Raw genomic sequence first — 22,067 nt, 5'->3', positions numbered from 1 at the left:
ATCCCCGCCAAGTAATCCCCGTATTTTACGAGTGGAACTACATTGACAGATTATGTATTATTTGCAACGCGTCCTCAAGCGTAAGTACTCCACGTGTGTGCTACCGCCTCATCCCCTAAAGTACGTGAACCACGACACCCGCGCTCATAGATGAGGGAAGCGCCAGAGTGAGACTTTGGGATGAACAATTGTGATCCATAAAGTGTCCATACAGCTGGCGACTGATTTTTTACGAAGAATGCTTGATAATAAATTGCTATAATCAGCGCTTTGACTTACACTGAGTGCTCTGCACAGCCAACAGAGGGCATGTACTTTTTGTTAACGACAGCAAGAACGTCCAAAGCGCTGTCATGATGTGAGTTGTGTCGCTAAAGCTGCCCGTGAAAGTATCTTCTGGGACACTTACAAGCTTGAGAAGGTCAACAGACGAGAACGTTGGACCGCCTGTGTCACACTGATGTGTGAAAACCGATAAATCTTGTTTTGTAGTGAGACATGCAATAGAAGAATCGCACCGGCAGCTCCACACTCCACTGTTTATTCCGCGATATTGCCATGATTTCTGGTTGCCAGCACATATTACTCGAGGCTGTAAGCCCTTATGAAAATGATTTTCTAGTTTCTATACAGGACCTATAGATAATCTATCTATCGTATCTAGTGTCAATCTTGCGCATAGGAAATAGATAAAAGCTGTATAGGGTTTTTAACTGGTAAACTCTATACATATTCTATACAGGATTCAGGAACTAGATTGTATACATTTTCTGTACAGTCTCTATTGAGCTAATACTAGGCGCCGAAAAGTCTTATTTACGGGCATGTTTTACTTGTTTTTGCTGTACATTTTGAAGAACAACTAATACTCGTGATTTGTGCATGTATGGACATAGATACAGATGCTCATAACGATATTGTGACTTATCACTTCAGGCAACGTGAACATTTACCGTTTAGTACTTTTTAATGTTGCACTTGACGAACTGCTGCTTCTACACTGTCAGAGGAAAAGGTATAAAAAGCGTATGTATAAAAAAGGTAAACCAGGGCGGAAGTACCATTCTTGTACCTATTTCAACTGTCTATACCATCGTTTAAACCAAGTGTAACTCACTGATAGAAGTAGCTAATCGTATAGTACGGGGCTGGCTCCATGCATGCGCAGCGTGCAGCACCACATTAATTTGGTGTGGAGATTGTGCTGGGTTAGTTCGAGTAATTTGAGTAATAAAGTCCTTAATGCAGTCCTTAATGCACAGTCCTTAATGCAGTAATATATTAACCAGACGGAGGAAATATTTTTAGTTACTGTTATTCGCTACCGAAATAACAATCTATGGGAGCTCTCCTCACCCGTGTGGTTGCATCTCGAGCTAGGACGGCTCCACATGTGGCCTAGCCATTTCGTTGCGTGTTCTACCAGTATTTGCTCCTCTGCAAACACGTCACAGGCTCCATAGGTAGCTCTCCTGCTTGGTGACAATACACACGTCACAGGCTTGTGCGTGTGCAAGTGTTTCCCTCTTGCTTCTGTTTATTTTACGTATTTCTACGGTTTCTTTTTTCTCTTTTTTTTTGCGGTTTGTAGTGGGATGGCACGTGGTGGGTAGGATGTGGCGGTAAAATAAATGGAAAGTTCCTGGTTTTTGAAATACAGAAGAAGATTATCGATCTACTGCCATCGGCTAGGCGGCGCAAACAATGTGTAGTCAACCAGTTGTCGAAGTTGTATCGAAAATGAAACGAGATTCTATTCATATTGTATACGACTTGTAATAGGCTCTCCAATTCCTACTTAATATTGTTTCTAGTTTCTATAAAATATCGTTTCCAGCTTCTATTCAAATTTGCTATCCAGTTTCTATCTGTTTCTATCACCAATTATTGAAAGGAACCACATTGAAGCCAGATAAATGCTGTATACATACTCTATTCAGGATTAATGCTCTCATTCTATGTTCTTGTTTACAAACTATATACAATCTAGAAAACTTTTTTCATGAGGGAGAGCGTACGAGGGGTAAAGGGGGGGGGCGGAACAATGGCGTAACAGGAAGTGCGTAGCGTGGGTAATATATGACATCTCCTCCACCTTATTTACAGGGGCAGTATTGAAAACATTAACGAATTAACAGATAACGTCAAAGCAAAATGTTTCAAAGCTTAAAAGGTTGCAGGTCCAGGTGCTTTTGAGCTGGCTGGCCTCCTGAGCTTCTGATGGGGTCCCGGTTGGAAGAAGGGTCCTGTGTGAAAGAATCTCCGGGACGCTGATCTTCTTGCGGATCATTATTGGCATAGCTTACAAAAGGTGGTGGTACAATGTTTAAAGCAGGTTACAAAAAGTTGTCACTTCCTTTCGAGTCACAACTCAGTCACCTTGCAGTTCGTCGTCTTCGTCGCTATAGACCTGTTGCGCTGGAGTTTTTCGCAGAAAGCAGTGCCGCCTAGCGACCCACTCCTCCAGCTACGCTGCACAGCCTGTTATCAAAAAGCTTAAGAGTCTGTCGCGGTGTACCTTGTGCAACTTCAAATGTCCTAACTACAGCAGAGGCCACAGAACTTCCATTAGGTGCGGGGGCGGATCTATGGGCGGGGGGGGGGGGGGGGGGTCAAGATGTTCTGAACCCCTCCTCAATTTCTGTCTTCATATAGTGTTTAATTGACCCCGATTGCGTATCTACCGTGCTGGGTAGGGATGGACCCCCCTCAGAGAAAAATCCTAAATCCGCCCCTTATTAAGTGTACTGAGGCCACCGGAAACAGTGCGGCACTACGTTTATTATTATTTACGTTCGTCTATGCACGCGGCATCACAAACACCCCCTTGCAAGGAAGGTGGCACGTCGAAATTCGCAATTCTTCAAAGAGATCGCTCCATATTGCAGAGCTTTACCAAAAGCACAGTTGACACTAACGGCCGTCTACCCTCCGTGGACACTAAACTTCCTCGTATTGCATTGACTGTTCCTGATGTATATCACATAAAGGCTGCACTACTATCTCCAGTGCTGAAACAGTACTGTCTGTCTATGATGGAGAGACTTCGTGCTGGGATAGCAATTTTCACGAATAGGTCGACGTCAACATCTGGGTCTGCATCAGCATTTGTTGTACCACAGCACAGTAGAGAAGGAATGGCAAGGCTGTCCCACAGAACATTGTCGACAACAGCGGAATTGGCAGCCATGCAGTTGGCAATGCAGTATGTGGCCGCACGCCAGCTGCCTGCGCAATGGATTATTTATTGCGATTCAAAGGCATGTCTCCAAGGCATAACATCATTATTGGGAAGCGGCTGTATGGCGCCAACAGTACGGGACATTCTCATCTCATACAAGAAAGCAATAGATGCTGGTCACGACATACTGATTCAGTGGATTCTTGGACATATTGGCATACGGGGTAACGAAACTGCAGATGAGATAGCAGATGCGCACCTATCGTCAACGGAACACCCAGTGACATATCCCAGGTCCGATATGAAACACCCGTTAAAATTGCTGACAGAAGACATAAGCAGAAGGCAACGGTTACAAGCCGATAGACGTTCATCCTTGCTTCACTTTTGCATCGATTTCGCCTTAACGTTCCGTATGGTCAACATTTTCTCCGTAAAGTCGGCATGGCTAGTTCAGCAAACTGTCCAGTGTGTGCATCTTTGGAAAACACGGAACACATCCTCTTGCACTGCACAAGACATGCATCCCGAAGAGCTACATTGAAGTCTACTCTAGACCGCTTCGACAATATAGAACCTTCGATATAATCAATGTGCTGGGTGTATGGGAACCCTAGAAGAGAGATGCAGCGTTATCAGCACTTTCAACTTCATAGTGAGAAGTGATATCGAATCTGTATTTTAGGACCGTCTTCTAGGCATGTGTCGTCGAGGATGATGATGATGATGATGGTAGAAGAAAAAATATGGAGATAAGATCCCGCTCACCGCGGGACAGGCTACTCCAGATCTAGGAGAAGAAAAAAAAAACAAACTCGCATTTTGTTTACTCGCAATTCATTTCACTTCTAGGGGATGCAGCTACGCGTGTGCACATACAGTTCTGTGACCGGGAGGGTTGATGTTTCTCTCTTTTTTCTTTTCGTTTTTTTTTTTTGCCCTTTCTGTGGGGTTCATACAGTTAGCGCTTCCTTTTGATTCTTTATGGTTCTTTATGGGAGTAGCACAATTCGTCAGGTGATGAATTCAAGTTCTTCCCCCTTTTTTTACATTCAACGTCAACTCAACTTAAGTGCTCCAGCTAGGGACAAACAGGCGTCACTAGTTCAGTGGCCTTGGTTCACTCCCGTGTATACATTTTTGCGTAATTTTCCTGTGAATGGGAGACGCTGAGGAGCGCTCGAAAACGAAAACATCGCAATATTAAAATAAAGTAGTAGTAGTTGTTGTTAGGTTGCAGCCACAGCTACAGGAATTCAGAGGAAAATAATGTCCCTACAGGGGGGGGATATATTTATTAAACCAAAGAAAATAACGGGAGGAAAGGTCAGCCAAACGGGGACGCCGGCTTGCTATTCCGGGGGAAAAAAAGTGAAAAGTGAAAAATAAATAAAACGAAACGAAAATAATTAGGAAATAAAGGACAAACTAACAAAAGCTGAAAGGAGGATGAGATGGCCCTGCAGCCTTGCAGCAACGTGCGAAATGTATCGCAGTCAGCTTTGTGGGGGGGGGGGGGGGGATTTATTGGCAGAAAGAAAGAAGAAAAGGGGTCAGCCAGGTAGCTCGCAGGCTTGCTGTTAAAAAAAAAGAAGGAGAAGAAGGCATTCAGACGGCTCACAGGGAGCCCAGGGGGCCTGATTCACGCAGAAAGAGGCGCACCGTCTTTGTGTGTGTGGATTAGTGCTGTTCGCCGTGAGATATGAATGTTTACAAGATTCTCAATGTGTGGGGGGGGGAGACTATAGGTTTATTGCAAAAACGAAAAAAAAAGAGGGGAAAGGTTAGCCTGGCTCCAGATGCCGACTTGCTATTCCCGCTTACAAAAAAGGTAATATAAAAAGAAGAAAAAGAAAGGAAAAACGAAAAGAGCGAAAGAAAAGAGGCGCAGTCACAGGCTCAGCGCGAGCCCTATGTCAGTAAGGAAGCGTACGAGTTTCCTTCCGACGCGCCACTGAATGGGGCGTTGCAGAGGGCCCAGTAGCGTTGCCAGCGAGACCTCCCTCAGCCCTAGGGCAGCTAGCCGCTCCATCAGAGTGGCACGGGGAGCGGCGAACAGGCGACAGTGGAGGAGTAGGTGGGAAGTGTTGCCCTCGGTAGAGCAGGCTGCACATGCAGGGGTGTCAAGCGTGCTGAGTCGGAAGAGCCGTGTTGGCGTTCGAGCCACGCTTAACCGCAGACGGTGGATAACAGACGCTTCCCTCCTCGTGATGTTTGGGGAGAGGGGCGTATTGCATTTTTGGGTCGAGGGAGTGCAGAAATGTATTGGGCGAGATGGCACGTTCTATGAAATCTTGGACACAGCCAAAGCGTAAGCGACGTATTTGGAGCAGGCAGGCTGACATTGAAAGCGGGATGCTGAGACTCAAGGCAGCCGTGGTATGGGCACGTTTCGCAGCAATGTCGGCACGGGTATTTGCGGGCAGCCCGACGTGACTGGGTACCCACTGGAGTCGTACGCTGTGGCCGGAAGCCAGGAGCTCTTAGTATCTGGCGATTACAACCGTGCGGAGATCGCAAATAGCACTGCACCGGTACGACGCCAAGGTCTCCAATGCTGACTTGCTGTCCGTGAAGATGGACCACGAGTTTGCCTGTGAACCGGATATGGCGTTGAGCGCTTCATAGATGGCTTTCTGTTCCGCTTCAGTGGATGAAGTTTCATGCGGCATCTTGAAAGCCTGCGCAGTATCGCTGTGAGGCATGTAGAAAGCTGCAGACGACGCGCCGTACAAAACAGAGCCACCCGTGAAAATTGCTTTACGCTGACCGTGGACCGAGTTCAAATGGTCAAGAGCAAACTGGCGCGCAGCGAGGACAGGAGTGTCGTTTTTGCGGGACATGTCGGGAATATGCAGGTCCGTCGGAGGCAGCACGATGGTCCACAAAGGTGGGGCGTATAGCAGGCGGCGGAAGAGACTGTGCCAGTCTGCAAACAGCAGCCCCGAAAGCCGAGTTTTCATACACTAGGTGAATGTCCCGTAGGTAGTGGGCAGCATGTCGTGTGCGGTACCGCGCACAAGAGCGGAGGGTCTCCATGTCGCGGAGGACGTGGGCTGGCGTCACCTTCGCCAGCCTCGCCGCGCCTTCGCGCCTCATTCTCAATGGAATGACTCCAGTTACCTTTATCGAGAGCATATACAAGACATTTCACATGTCATTAGGTGAACAGCAGGTGTCATTAAGTGCTGCAGCAACTGTGTGAAGCGTTTTACAATCTTTCATTTTGTTTGTTGTTGTTGTCTTTCATTTTTACAATTTCAATTTCTGAATAGACAAAAAGAACAGCAGCTTGTTAATATGGTTCCACCAGGCGAACTCGTGCTGGTTGATAAAGGGTTTTCTTGATTTTAAGGCGGTATTGGGAACAAAGATGCAATTCTTGTGATGCCTCCATTTTCACGTGTAGTGCGCAGTTTTGAGAGCAGCAGATGGAAGTTCGCATCCATGTCGAACGTGCCATTCAGTGCGGGAAATTTGCAATCTCCTAAACGGAAAACTACCTGTAACTTTAATCTCACATGTGAATAAGACATCTCGTCTGTTGTGTACTAGCTAACCTACACTTCACGTCATGAAACGAATGTCTGTTGATTAACATATGGTTTATTTTGCACAGCATTGCTCACCAGCAAAAGTTGCTCGACAGGTTTCATCTGAAGGCAGTGCATTTCTTTTACTTACTTTTACATGTGTTGAGTCATATAAGGATTAAAGCGTTCAAGCTTCGGAATTGCATTCCAAAGGAATACATTGTCACGTTGTACATTTACACAAGTGTTGTACCAACTTGAATACAGAAAAAAATCATATTCGGCAACATTTACGGTATACATTTGAACTTGAACTTGCGTGTAGCATGTGTTGCCTTTTTCCAATGTGTGGTTGCAAGCCATATACGCTATGTAGGGCACATACAAGGTGTCTTTCTTTTATACAGATTTTTGATAAACTATAAGGGCTATAGACATACTGTTTTCACGTCTATCATCTCTGAGCCGGCGCACGTTCTTGGCCATCTGGTGCTCAACCGCCGAATGACGAATTGCATCAAAATCGTTAATTAACTTATTTAACTTTTAATAATTAACGTTAATTAACTTATCAAAGCTACAAGGTCGTCCCAATGAGAACACCTGGTCCCTTCGGTCACCTGATACCGTAACCGTTTTCAGAACAAAAATCCGTTCGATAGATCGCGAGCAAAAATTTTGTGAAAGAACACCATTTATTCTTTATTTTGTTCATTGCGCAACTTCGGAGACGCGTCTTTCCTTCACCCCCAATGTGAGAGGGTGGATGAGCACAGTGCCGCCTCATGCGCCGAAGATGAGCTCGAACTTGCGGACACAAGAAATGTATCGGGTGACGCTATCCGAACTGCCCTTATATTCGGTTGCATTTTCTGTTTTCTTTTAATCTTATTCCAGGACGCAAGAGGCGATAGTGTGCTCTTTCACCCTCTCACATTTGGGGTGAAGGAAAGACGCGTCTCCGATGCGCCATGAAAAAAGAAAAAAAGAGTTCTTTCACGATTTTTTTTGCGGGCGATCTATCGAACGGATTTTTGTTCTGAAAACGGCAACGGTATCAGGTGACTGAAGGAACCCGGTGTTCTCATTGGGACGACCTTGTAGCTGTTATAATTCAAAAGTTAATTAATGATTTTTAGGTAATTAGTCATTCGACGGTTGAGCAACAGATGGCCAAGAATATTCGCCGGCCCAGAGATGATAGAAATGAAAACAGGATGTCTATAGCCCTTATAGTTTTTTTATGAAAAATCTGTTTAAAAAAAAAGACACCCTGTATATCGCTTATTTGTATTTACTCATCAACGTGATGCTATCTCCTCTCGGGAAAAAAGCATTTGATATCTAGCAGGCGAACGCACTCAGAAGTGATGATTACCCTATGAGGGTGCAACACCTTTCTTCGAGCCATCGACCCCGCGATGCAACTTTACCCCAACCAACATCTTACCAGGGCCGAGGAAACCCTCCTTCATCGCCTCCGCCTTAACGTCGCCTACACTCCGTCACTCCTGCACAAGATGGGCAGACGCGGCAACGCAAACTGCGATGCCTGCGGCGCCATCGCTGACGTAGCCCACCTCCTGCTAACATGCCAGACGTTCTCGGCGCCCCGTGCCGCCCTCGCCCGACGCCTCCAAGCCTTGGGCCACCAGCCCCTCTCGCTCGCTACACTCCTCGGGCCTGTCCCGCGCCCTTGGCAACGGGATGTTACCAAGGCACTCTTCGAGTACCTCAAGGCCACCAAAATGATGACCGCCCTCTGAAGCACATGCGGCAAGCCTCACCGCCCGCAGCACATCGTTCCCATCGCGGCTTCTCCCGCACCTGTTTTTTTTTTCTTCTTTTCTCTCTTTCTTTTTCTAAGGAGTAGCAAGCCGGCACTTGCCTGGCTGACATCTCCTCTTGTGTGATTAAACATATACCCCCCCCCCCCCCCCCCCCCCCATGAGGGCTGCAACACAGCCACGGTTGCTTTCGATGAATGACAAGGCCAACCTAAACAATACACGGCAGTGTTTCAATATCATAACAATGAATTAAATAATTGGCTTACTTGAAAGTAAATCGATCGGTGATTTTCTTGTCTCCTTGTAGAGAATTAAGACTTGGCTTTCCCCAAACGTGCGGCTGATCTTAATTTGCAAAGGTGCAATCAGCAGCAGCATGCTTTCATGTTCCCAATGTGCCCGGCCTTGCAGGTGCAGCGTGCGTGATGCACAGTTCGCAAATTGCTGTCGCGCCATAAACAACATTGTGTCATCACAGTGAAAATATTATCACGCTACTTGCAATGTGTATAACATAAACATTATGATATCACCTGTATGACGGCATCGTAACCACGGTGGTGTGCCTGCAAAACGCATCTTCCACGGAGGTAGACTTTGTCAACAACGCGCGTCTCCATTATTCTGTGAGCGTGCTTAGACCAAACAGTTTTCCTGCTTTCTTCAAAGTTGACTTTCGGAAGTGCTGGTGTATGTCATGGCCATTCTCCCAGCCGCAATAAAGCACGTGCACGGCAATTCGGAAGCAGCAAGGTTCTACACAGAACGGCAGACAGGTTCTAAACATTAAACGCCCCCCTCCCCTTCCCCCTCCGATAAACTCTGCGGGACGGAGAGCACAACAAAGCGCAAATATAATCTTGGGTCTCTGGTTGGTTGGCTGGTAAAAAGAAGAAAGAACAATATGGAGATGTTGGCCCAACTCTACTTTGGGCCGGCTACTCCAATACGCTTATGGTAGCGAGGTCTGTATACAAAGGATTCTAAAAAGGGTCCCTTGCAAAGGAGTGTAAAAGGGTATTGGGTCTCTCTTTATTGGACAACCCATAGCTCCCTTGATCTGATGCTTTTGACTCTGAGAAGAAGTGGATGCGTTTGCAGGCGAGACCCAGATTTCTGCACGACGCCCAAGGCAACCGATGGTCAGGCGTGCCGTCAGTGTTCGTACATGATTTGCTTGCATTGATCACAGTGCAGGCGCTGTCCTTCGTCTACTGCAATGCTATCGCATTTCGTACGCCCATTTACGCCCATTTTTGCGCATTTAGGCGCCCCGGGGCGCGAGGGTTTCTGACTCCACTCACTTAAAGCGACACAAGAGACACTCGCGCTCCCGGGAGTGTGAGTCTCCAAGCCACTTTTCTCGCTCCCGTTTCATTTGGGTGCATGGAAGCAGACGACAAGCGCCCCGGTGCTTCAGATTTTCCGTGACATGACAACATGTCCTCCCTCTGTGCACTGCATGAGGAGACAACAGGAAGCGGCATCAGCGAGCGAGTACACTCTAAGAAAAAAAGGTAGAATTTCCTATCCGAGCTGGTAGAACGACAGTATCTCTACCATTTCGAGCCAATCCACGCGCGCCTTCTCCTCCGCGGGTATGAGCGGCAGCGTCCCTTCTCTTTGCTCCTCACTCTCACGTTTACTCTAATGGTCGATTCACACGATGCCACTGTAGTTGCACGCAACAAGGTTGCGCCACCAAGTTGCACCGTGTGAACACGAAGCTCTAGTTGCGCAACTCGAGTTGCATGAGTTGCACAGCCGATCGCTCCACGAGCGATTTCTCCTGCAACTCTAGCTGCAACCTGTCAATCACACGGCTCCGCCTTGCAAGCGCGACCAATCAGGAAGACTTCTATGTGTCAGTTATTGCAGCGGCAGTACGCGAGACGATGAAATTATCACTGACCAGTGGACATTATGCAAAATTAACAAACTCGCAACGGATTGAGTCATAACGAGCGGAAGTCGTAGTGCGATTGGAAGAAAATGATGACAATGATGTTTTTTCGCGACATCTGGCGAGCTCGGTGACAACTACGGCATTCCGAGTTGCTCGCCGTATGAAAGGGACATTTTTGGTGCAACTTCGGTTGCGCGCAACTGTAGCGGGAATAAAGTTGCAGCAAAAAGTTCCATTGTATTAATCGACCCTAGGAAAAAGGTAGAATTTCCTACCCAAGCTGGTAGAACGACAGTTTCTAGTCTGCAGTTATACCCAACCGGTAAATTGGCTTGAGTAGAAATGTGGTCGCGATACAGCTCTACCGAGATGGGTAACAAATTCTACCTTTTTTTTCTTAGAGTGCAATGTAGCGCTCCAAAGTTGCTTTACGCTGTTTAGTGGCCGCTCCGGGTGTCTCATACTCCCGATTTGAATGCGCCAAAAGAGGGGCGCCTAGTTAACGCATCCAAAGAGTACAGTCATTTTTTTTTTTTACTTTCTACTCTTTGACTAAGATGGCACTTTTGACCTGCTCGTGTTTTCAACATTTCCTTTGCTCTTGTATAATTCAAGCGAGTTGCGTGATGTGTGTCTGCGGTCTCATTGTGGTGAGCTACAACGTAAGGTCCTTCTAGCTCAGCATATTCTCATGGCGCACTGGTGTACGGTGACACGGGTTCGAATCCTGTCACCGGCTGTGCTGTCTGAGGTTTTCCCTGGGTTTTCCGAAGACTTTCTAGACGAATGTCGGCACAGTTCCCCTTGAAGTCGGCCCAGGACGCATACTAACCCACCTGCCCCACACTCCTTCCTGCTGTCCTCCCTTCATCTGTCCACGTCTATACGCCGCTCATAGCCACAGTTGCTTCGCGGCGCTAACACGGAATTTTAAAAAAAATTACCTGTAGTGTCTCGTGTAGTTTGCAAACGTTGTGATGTGACGACAGGCTTCCTGTAACAATAACTGATGGTAGTAGTTGTTTAGATCCAGCTTCGAGAACATAACTGCACCATTTGAGCACGTAACAAGGTATTCTAGCCTAGGTCATGCGCGTCGCTCTCGTATAAGAGCTTGGTTAGCACGGTGCATGTCAACGCACTGACGCACTTGGTTGGGTGCATGCGGCTTTTGAACCACGACGATGGAGGATACCCATCTTTTCGGTCCTGTGGCCTGCTCGATAACATCCAGCTGTATCACCCTGTCGATCTCCTTTTCTACTGCGTCACCAATGTGGAACGGAAGTGGACGTGCTTTTTTTATGCCAGTGCCGGAACAGTAGGGTCTACATGGAGCTGAACTTCAAATCCGTTTAACTTCCCATGTCCAGTGAACAGTTTAGGACACTTTCGAAGAATACGTCCGATGCTATGTGTATACATGGTCTGTCTATCTGTCTGTCTGGAGTTGGTATGTCTGACGAGAAAATAGTGAGCCAGAAGGTTGCACATGCAGATATGAGGTGTTCTTTAGGGTAAAAAACGCATGCTACTGCGGCAGTAATTTAAACTACTGATAGTCCTACAGTATATGCGGCTACTTTGAATAATGTTTAACCACATACAAAGCCCACCAGCATCCGGATGCTATTATGGATATACTATTATATTACGTTCTCATATTTTCAATCAATTGTATCAATGTTTCCACCCGTTTTTCGGAATACAACTAATCTGTTTTATGTAATCGGTTTTTTCATGCAGATGCCCTAAAATATTTGGAAATTAAAAATTAAAAATCAGAGTATTGGAGTCATAACACAACCGAGAGTATTGACTTCTCCATAGTCGCAGCAAGCACTTTATCGCGAGTAAGCAAAATAAAGTTCGTCTTCTTTATCGCGAGTGTGTGCAACTTCACAACGACAAGTGAAACTATCGATAGTTTTGAGGAAAGCTATCCATAGCTAAACGAGTGGTTGGTCTCAACCATCGATAGCACTATCGATACCATTTTGATGACCGTCACTCGTCACAGTTGGAAACGACAAGAAAAACGCAACGAGAAGGTCGTTTCAGGGGAATTCGACAACAGTTCCACCGTGGTAGCTCACACCATTAGCTTCGTTGAGCTCCTTGAGCACACTTGAGGAGTGAACCCATAGGGATATCCCAGTTCACTTTAATATTGAGTCGGAATATCGTCTGCTTCAGTTTTGGCCATTATGGCCTAGGACCTCCCAGGCCACAACGACGAAAGCTGAGACGACCCAGCTAAAAAAAGAAAGAAAAAGTATTGTCCAGGAGCACTCATAGGAAGTTACAACATCATGAAGTTGCCCAAAATCTCTTGACGTTGCTTGTGACGGATAAATGCGGGCGGTGGAAGGTATTGATGCTCACAGATACGTTTTGACCAGAGTTACCCAATAGTAATGAAGGAAAGTGCGTCTTTTCTGCGTGCCCAGCAACGTACAGCTCGCATCAGAGTTAACTTGAACGCCATCCCGGCCTGCGGGCCCTGGTAGTGAGGTTGTAGTGCAGGGAACTGTAGAACCAGTTAAATGTGAGCCTTCCTCTTCCCCTACCCCCACCCCCTTTCGTCCCTCCCCCGGGCAACGTGCCGCCAATCTAGGCAGGCGGACCGCTTGAATCCCCGCGTCACCCCCCCTCCGGGTGGTGCTTAGTAGAAATAACGGCGGAGGGTGTTTTGAGCATCTATTTACAGGGGTGACCCTAGTTATGAGGCGTTGTTTTCTGCTAGGATGTCTCTCTTCTCGCTTCGCAGGCTGGAGCGTGTTCAAGTTAACTTTGACGCGAACCGTACAGCGCGTAGTGACTATTGTGACAATGCATTTCAACATTCGCACATTAAGCTGCTCAGAGTTATACGACAACGTTATCACGAATGCGTGATAATGTTAAGTGCAAAGCTGATAGCCTAAAGACTAGATTACCCCGCTTCCTTAGTGCGCATGAAAAGTGTTGTTGCGCGGAGCCCGGTATCTTTTCATGAGCAGTAATATTACAGGGACTATGTAATGATGATAAACCAGTTAAATTTGTTACCTTTATTTAGGGCGTCAGGGACGGATTCTGCCATAGAAACAGTGATGGATTAGGCAGTGATTAGATTAGACTGAGTACTTATAACCTATCTCACGTATCGTTCGCTCTTTTTTTTTTCTTTTCGGTATTCTAGGTGATGCTCCCACGACGATCCTAGCTCCAGACGGTGGAAGAGCTGTTATTCCGTGCCTAGTGAAGCTGGAGTTAGAGAACGACTCTGCGGTTTTGGTGCGCTGGTTCCGGGGCAACCAGACGGAACCATTTTACGTGCTCGACTCCCGGACGAGGAGAGGCGGACTCTCCAAAGGACGACACTCCAGGGACGAGGCTTGGAAGGGACGGTCTTTTTTCTCCGTTCTCCAGGATCCTCCCAGCCTGAAGATTAACAGGGTGTATTACGAAGATCGGGGTATTTTTCTCTGTGATCTACTCTATGCTAGTGGCCGTACACACAGCACCGTTGTATTCTTGGCTGTCTACGGTGAGTGGTCGCAATGTTTCATAGGTAATCGGCAGAAGCTCTGTCCTTTTGGTTGTGCTATCAACGTACGCCCCACCAGGAATGCAATCCCAGATATGATGTGCGTACCAAGGTATATTTAAACAGGGAGCGTAATTCCCATAGGCCCCTGTGTCTTCAGAATGACGCCATGATACAGACGGTCAGCGCCATCCATCCGTTGCGCGGACTACTACGGTTGTAAATAAATGACGTCAGAGACGACGTCACTAGTATGAATAATAAGTAATGCATAATTATCCATGCACGTTTACATTGACCCGGCCCACTTCGCTTGCCTTGTATTCCCTTTTCCGCGCCCAGTCAACAATACCAGACGAGAACACAGAAAAATAAAGCATATCAGATTTAATGAATCATATCAATTCCAAATACACAGTTATCACAGATTTTGACAACTCCAAACAGGAACGCATCGTGATGACCATAGAGAAATTAGGAAGGCTCACATAAGGCCAATTTCTCACCTAGAGCTATACGTATACCTAGTGATTAGACGTTTGCATTTATTCAATACGTGGCCGTTATAGGTCCATTGCAACAAAACACGACATCGTTGGTACACAGTTGGTTCTTGCTAACACTCACACCATCATGGCCGCTCGTCCCATGACGAAATCTTTTTTTCGCGGGCCCAGCAACATGGGATTATTGTATTCATCTGTTCACTCGTGTTAATCTTGGTTTACAGCACGGAGATGTGAACGTCGCTTCCTGTTTAATCCAAAGAGTGTACGAACTCCGTATTACAATGCACGGACACACAGTAAGGATACAGAGACGCACGGATAAACAGACCCAACTGTGACACATGCGCAAAGGAGCACGATATGGAAATGTACTGGAGTGGTAGATGATCTCTATATGTGCACGAGCGGGCAACAGAAAGCTTTTTCTACATTGAAATTATGAATAACCTATTAGTACACACACAAGCCACGCCCATGTTGTAAAGTTTTTCTGTTTACAGCCGTACCTCTACTGTCAACACCCAGGATCGCTCGCGCCTCTTGCTGGTGGCCTTGCCGATGGGTCTGATTTGGTATATCCGGTTGTTTTCGCTACCAGTTTAGATATACCTTGGTGCGTACGACTCAAGATTCTACAGCATTGCATCGGCGTGTCGTGTAGTGAAGGCATGTGGCGTGCATAGAAAGGGCAGCCCATATGGCAATAATGTATCTATCAGCAGTGTGTCTTTATTTCAGTGTAGACGGATGTCTAATGCGTTGATTTTTTACTGCACGCTTTTACTACAATATATCGACAGGCTAATGACAAAATACTAAGTTAAAATAACCAACGAAAAATTATTGAATACGAAGTAATATGAATCAAAAGTTGTGAGAATTAGGTTGTATGAATGCAATTTATTTTGCTGTTAAACTTTGTTGTTTTCTGTTATACCGGTTTTGTCTTTGTTGTTCTGTTGTTACACTTCGTATGAATCAAAAACCAGCGGCATATCCGAGCGGGTTAAACCATCCTCTCGTTGGTCGTAGTCAAGGTCGTGCTCAAGACTGGGAGGTGGTGGGTTCGAGCCCTACCACCGGTTGTGCTGTCTGAGGTTTCTCCTGGGTTTCCTGGCAGAATTTCCAGACGAATGTTAGCACAGTTCCCCCTGAAATCGGCTCAGGATGCATACTAACTCCCTCTCCCCCGTGAGCCCCTCGCCTTCCTGTTGTTCTCTCCCCATCTGTCCATGACTGTACGCCGCTCATAGCCACAGTTGGTACGCAGCGCCAACACATATTTTTTCTTTGCTCTATGCGTTTTATCAGGTTTTACATACTAGCATACAGCATCCCTACTGGCCTGTTTTCTTTCACTCTTTTCGTTCTTTCTTTCTTTTTCTTCTTTTTATTTTTCCTTTTTTGTAAGCGGGAATAGCAAGTCGGCTTCTGGAGCCAGGCTAACGTTTCCCCTCTTTCTTTGTTGTTGTTGTCTTTTTTTTTCAATAAACCTATATCCCCCCCCCCCCCCGCCCTACTGGCAATGCTGCGTGCTTTTTTTTTTTTTTTTTTTGTAGCGAATTTCTCGTTTCACGCCGTGCACTTCATCCATGCGGTTTGGCTCGCGTGTTTTCGCCAGCGCATTTTACGCGGTGACGGATTTCCGCCCTCAAATACGTCTCTTGAAAGTCGTGCTTTAGCACACGCTGCTTTCACGCAGTATTTTACGCGCTTCGATAAGCTGGCGTACGAAAGATATGACAGTTAATACAAGATTTATCGTGTTTTTTTCTCTTTTTTTTTCGTTCTAAAATAGCGCGAGAAAAGTGATTTTAAGCACAGAAATAAAACAATGGTAAGAGAGTGCGTACACTGTAAAGCATTTTACCCCTCGGAAAATGAAAACTGGGAATGCTGAACGAAGAGTTCCTGCGTACCTCTTCGTCGAGCGTGCAATATGATATATTGGTTTTCTACTTTAGATTCCCATCCGCCGCCCCTGAATTTGTTTAATGACGCGGTACATTAAAATAAACTAATGAACCACGTTGGGACATTAGCTTAATTGTACGACAGTTGCTTGAACCTGATTTTCCATTACGATTCTTCGTAAGAAGGGGCCGACGGAGATAATTAAAAGTTTTCCGAATAATAATTAATTAAGATAAGAATTTCATAAGAGGCTTATGAAACTTTGAAAAGGCTTTGCTCAACGTCATCGCTAAACTTTCTAATTCGATGCACCTCATTACATAATATCTGAGTTTTATCATCATGCATCCTGTGACGTCTGCTATAGTGTTTTGCTGATAGGTGGTGTTGGCAACAGCATTCTTGTGATGTGACGTGAATAAAGAAAAAGTGGGGAAACAGCATTCTTCTTCAGATTTGTGTCATAGATTCTTCACATAGCTCATGAAAGGCGCTGCACACAATTGAACCCCTGAATGCAATTAGGGGATAAGTCCAGAAATCCCAAACCGAGAAAACTTCAAATGAACATTTGGTAAAATAACTGCAGCTGGGTTTCCGCGAATAACGCAAATGCAAAATGCGTGACATATATGTATGCGTCTCTACATGCATGTCCTGTTAGTGTCGTTTTTTTTTTTGGGGGGGGGGGGGAGTTGATTTATCAGAAACTGAACAAAATCCAGGAACATAACTTATCCCCTTTTTTTCAATGTAACGCAGCATACACACGGTTTTGGTGCAGAAAAGAAAAAAAAAAAAAACAATTCTCGCGAGTGAGACTTTGGTGGCTGAGCAGTGGTGATGTGAGATAGGATTAAGTGACCCGTGTGTAGTGGAACAGCCATGATCGGGCTGATTGTGGTGTTGAACGACCACGCTTTTGAAAATGCTGTCCTAAGATGACCAGCACAATATACGACTTATTAGCCTACGGGTTTTTCGGATTAAATACTCAGTAGCACTGCTGCCACGGTCACGTGAGGTAAGAAGAACGTGTTTTTCAATTTGAAGCCTAAGTTCATTTCCGCATCGTAGCAAAATTTAAGCTACATCATTTGTATGCGTGTGTAGGAAAGGGGCCTGATCTGGCTGCCCATCGCATTGACACGCATGCATTTCACGTTTCTTACCCTGTTGTAGCGGGTTGATAAATTGCAATATTTTTTTGTTTGGCAGTGTACATATCGGTACGTAGATGCCATAGCAACAGAAATACTAAAAAGGGGATAAGTCGACTTATCCCCTTATTGCACCCACGGGTTCATTAGTCAGAGCTTCCGAACAGTTCATTCTTTAGTGGAATCTTTTGCTAAAATTGCGGTAGGTAAAGATGAAGTGGGGTAGTTGGTATCGGTACGGCATGATGTTAAATCAGCACCTTAGATGCAGACACAAAGAACACGACAACACAACTGCTTACTTATAAACAACTGACAAAGTTTACTCCTAGTAGTTCCTTTTTAAGTGTTGTGCAGTAGTTAACTTCGTCAGTTTCAAGTAAGCAGTTGTGTTGTCACGTTCTTTGTGTCTGCCTCTATGTTGCTGATTTAGCATCATGTCGAAATATGTTAGAAATGTATTTACGGCGTTAATGGCGGATAAGGACATAGCCTCGTATCTATCACCCCGAACTTTCTCGCCGAATATCTCCGAATTTTGGTCACCATTTTGCATATGCAGGATTCAGGAAACAACATCATGACGATGTAATAGGGTGTTTCACCGCTTAAGCTACGGTACAATATCCATTATGTGTGAATTGGTATGACAATAACAACAACAACAACAAGAAATGAAGGAGAAGTGATGTTGACATGGGATGTTCCCCGTGGTAGCCACTGGCCACATGACCCTACCCCACTTCACAGCGGTTAATATGAGAGGATGAATTATGACCAACGCGAAGCGACGACAGGTTGGAGTTTTGTTTAGAGCTCTTCGAGGAGCCCAATGACTTGCATGAAATAAAAAAGGGGGCGAAGAGCCCGGCACTGATGCGCAGGAGAGCTCCATGGGCCAAGTACTAATTAAGTACTAAGTAATTGGTATGGATGATACGAAAATGTATGGATATCACAGACATGGATAACACAGATATCACAGATAGCATATTTTTATTTTATAATCTAATCTAACCACTGTGTGACGTTGGATCTACGGTTCCTACAATGGGCCTGTTGTCGGTACGAAATCATAATTGAACACGGGGAGCACAGTCCTTGTACGCCTGATTGCTCCAAGGTCCAGTGACTTTAGGAATAGTGTCGATACCAAGGTCGATACCAATACGGTCGATTACCAAGGGCTTTCAGCTGTCACTCAATACATCTGACACACGTGCAGGATAGGACTTCGTTGAAGTGGGGATCCTTTACAGCTTTGAAGGTCTCCGTATTGAAAGGAATTTGCTCCGCAGGCACACGGCATTTCTGAACTCGCTTAAATGAATCTCTCTGCGCACACCAAAAGAGATGTAGCGCGAACTCTAGCTGTTGAGATAAGAACTAACAGAACAATCTAGCATGCTTTTAAGTGGTAAATTTTATTTTTTTTAAGTTTCATTGCATTCATAAAGTTTAGCGTGTGTATCTGATAGCGAAGTTTGTATTGTTGACTGATTAGATGAGTCACAAAGTTAGTGAGCCCATCTTTCTTATCGTTTTAGCCTACCATTGCCTATATCCTTATTTTACTGATTCGCTTTATTTTCCCCAATCAAGTCAACAACTGAGGCCAGTTCTGAAACTCTGCCCCATTGCAGAGCGAAATTTGTAATTAGATAGGTGAAGGTTCGCTATCATCTGATTAGCAGAAGACTCAGCGGTGGGCACTGACGACCCTCGTGCATGGGCATCGAATTACAAAATCGCTAGTATTAGGCGTGATGGGGCCCTAAGAAGTATACGATTATAATAGTTATCGATTCATAAGAAAGTGAGGCTAATGCGCTTTAATTTCGCATATTCGGAGATACAAATCATCGGCTGGAACTGCGTTCGAGGCTACTCCTTTTCTGTTGCAAAGGCGATGGCCGGTTTCCTTATACATCGTTATACTTAAGTATAACGATGTGCTCTAATTTTATGATACAACTACACCTAAACTAGCTCAGAATATAAACTGACCTTCACTTAATTTATTGTAACGTAAGCCATTTGCAAGAAAAACAATCGCACGGAGACTTAAAACACAGAGACACAGACACACTTGATAGGGGATACTATACACTGCGTGATAGTGACTTCGAAATACAACTGAAATGCCCGTCCACGACCTTATCGTTGGCCAAATGGCATGGTGACTTTCTCGTCTCTTTCTAAAAGGGACAGCACGATCAATATTGCGAATGTCCTGCTCCTCAAAGGCGGACAATATTGAAAGAATACGACAAACATCTAAATTTGGAGAGGGGAACTCGCCAACAATAGCTAATGTATTTCTGCACAAGGGGAAGGAAGAACGAGATCTACGGAAGCGTGGGTTCCGCTACTCCATGCACAGCCATGTGGGAGTGTCTCTATAGTACGACTGCCCGGTTTACTGACATCGTGATTTTGTAAAAAAATGCTGACGAGATAATTGGAGCCGCATTGAATCAGCGGTGATAACACGCACATTAGCTAATGCACATGCGTCCGTAACGCAAAGGAAGTGAATTTTATGTATTATTTTAGGCATTTGCCTATATGTCGCAATATGATGACGGTGCCGTAAAGATGTTTCACGGATGTGGCACGGCACCCTGTCGCATTACATGTGAGACATTAGATGAGTGATGTGAGAATGGAGTAGAACTGAATCTAGTTAGTTGTGTACCAGCTATCCTTGTTCCTTTAGGCAGGCAGACCGCTCGTCTACCCATCCTTACCCCCCCCCCCCCCCATCCTTGTTTCTTGAACGACGATCGACAGGGGGCCTTGTTACTTTTTTATGTGCTATACACTGTTATGTGCATCTATGCACATGGGTGCCTCCAGTGTCTGGCAACAGTGGGTATCCGTGAAACTCTCGTGTCCATTGTTGCTGACGTGCTGGAAGCTGTTGGACGTGGGTCATTGCGTAGTGTTATAGTGGGTACCTCGTCATGTGGGCATACCCGGGAATAAAAAGGCAGGCCAGGCTACTCTACGAGGTCACCAGATTACATCAGTGCACTCCATCATCTTGCCCAACGGCTTTCGTCCGACCCTTCTCCGGGCTGTGTCTCTGCAGACACGACGAGATCTCAGTGGCGCGCGACATGACATGCTACTCTCTGCTCCACGCCGTGGATCCATCTCTCTCACTGTCGTTTCCTCGTGGCCTTCTGTGACACTATGCGTCCCTTCTTCACCGAATGCAGGTGAACGTTGCGTTTACCCTACTTATGAGGCAACACCTTGGCCGCGCGCCGTCGCACCTTTGAGCCACGTGCAATGTGCGCGCTGCGCTGACCTACACCACCTACTTATGGACTATCTCATAATTGTGTCTTTATGTATGTGTGTGTGTGCACCTAGCTTGATGTTCATCTCTGTCTAAATCCTCACGAGCCTTCTCGGCAAACTATAGCTGACAAAGAATCAGGAAATTATATTTTAGTCATGTTCTGAACGCTGTAAAGCGTTTGTAAGGTCCAAACCGGAAATCTAACCTATTTATGCACTAGAAATCACTTAAATCTACCAGTCAAGGCATAGTTTCACTGAAACTGAACAATTTTTCGCAGCGGGGAGATTTGAATATGTATGAGGAATTCAACAGAGAGTGTCCCCTTAAGTAGGTCCCAGAACAATAGAGATGCTCTCGGATAACTGTGCAATACGGAACAAAAAGAGGCCAAAATCTCCATTTTATTTTTTCTTAAAACCAAACCAACCAAAAGGACGAAACGAAGGAAAAGTACGGAAATGAGCGCTGAGGGTCATTGTAAAACGCAGTATCTATAGAAAAGGAAAAATAACGAAACAGACAATGCCTCAGGAGCAAACCGGAGGTAGGGACTCCATAAATACTTGAAGGCCCCGACGGTGTTGCACAGGGTTCACACAGAGACCCGTAATGGATCGATCGCTCCAGATTTTTGCTTTTTAGAATTTGGATAGCAAGAGGGAGTAACTATTTGCAGTGATGGCGTTACATGGCAAAAGCTGGGAGAAACACGGAGGAGGTGTTTGAGAGGGGGAGTTAAATGGGGTAAGAGTGGGATGCTACTCCCCGCGACTCCTTTTTTTTTCTCTCTTTCTCAGAGTAATAGAAACTCGCCCAGGCAGCACACCAATACTGGCCCAATTTTGGACCAATGTGGGTTCCCAGATTGGCCGATACTGGTCTCATATGCGCTGCCAATATTGGTCCAATGGGCTGCCAACATGAAAGGCGCAACCAGGATCCCTATTGGACCAATATTGGCTACCAATATTGGCTGCCTATATTGGCAAGCCGATATTGCGCCAATTTTGCCGTGATAACGCGAATGATGAGTCTGTGTAATAATAAATCATTATCCGATATAATATCCACCACTAACAGTAATAATTTTTCTGTCGTCTGTTTCTGCGGATCTTTTAAATGATCCAGGTTGCATAGCGTTACAAAAACCACACTGCCTTACCCTAAAAACAAAGAACAGCTGCCGTGACCGTCTTGCTCAAAGATGCGGGCAAACATCCTTCAGAAAC

The 22,067-nt window shown here is 45.6% G+C and overlaps 1 protein-coding gene across 1 annotated transcript in view; it reads left to right on the top strand.

Annotated features, from left to right (window-relative positions):
• The window catches only part of LOC135385931 (neural cell adhesion molecule 1-A-like), a 227,467-nt gene that overhangs the window by 110,052 nt on the left and 95,348 nt on the right, over nucleotides 1-22,067 (top strand). The window contains exon 2 of the mRNA XM_064615563.1: nucleotides 13,595-13,942. Within this exon, the coding sequence (XP_064471633.1) occupies nucleotides 13,595-13,942 (348 nt within the window). The remainder of the gene's footprint in view (nucleotides 1-13,594; nucleotides 13,943-22,067) is intronic.

This window comes from Ornithodoros turicata, chromosome 2 (genome assembly GCF_037126465.1).
Source record: "Ornithodoros turicata isolate Travis chromosome 2, ASM3712646v1, whole genome shotgun sequence".
In the NCBI taxonomy this organism is placed as follows: Eukaryota; Metazoa; Arthropoda; class Arachnida; order Ixodida; family Argasidae; genus Ornithodoros; species Ornithodoros turicata.
Note: the sequence above shows the minus strand (reverse complement) of the source record. Positions and strands in the feature narration are given on the sequence as shown.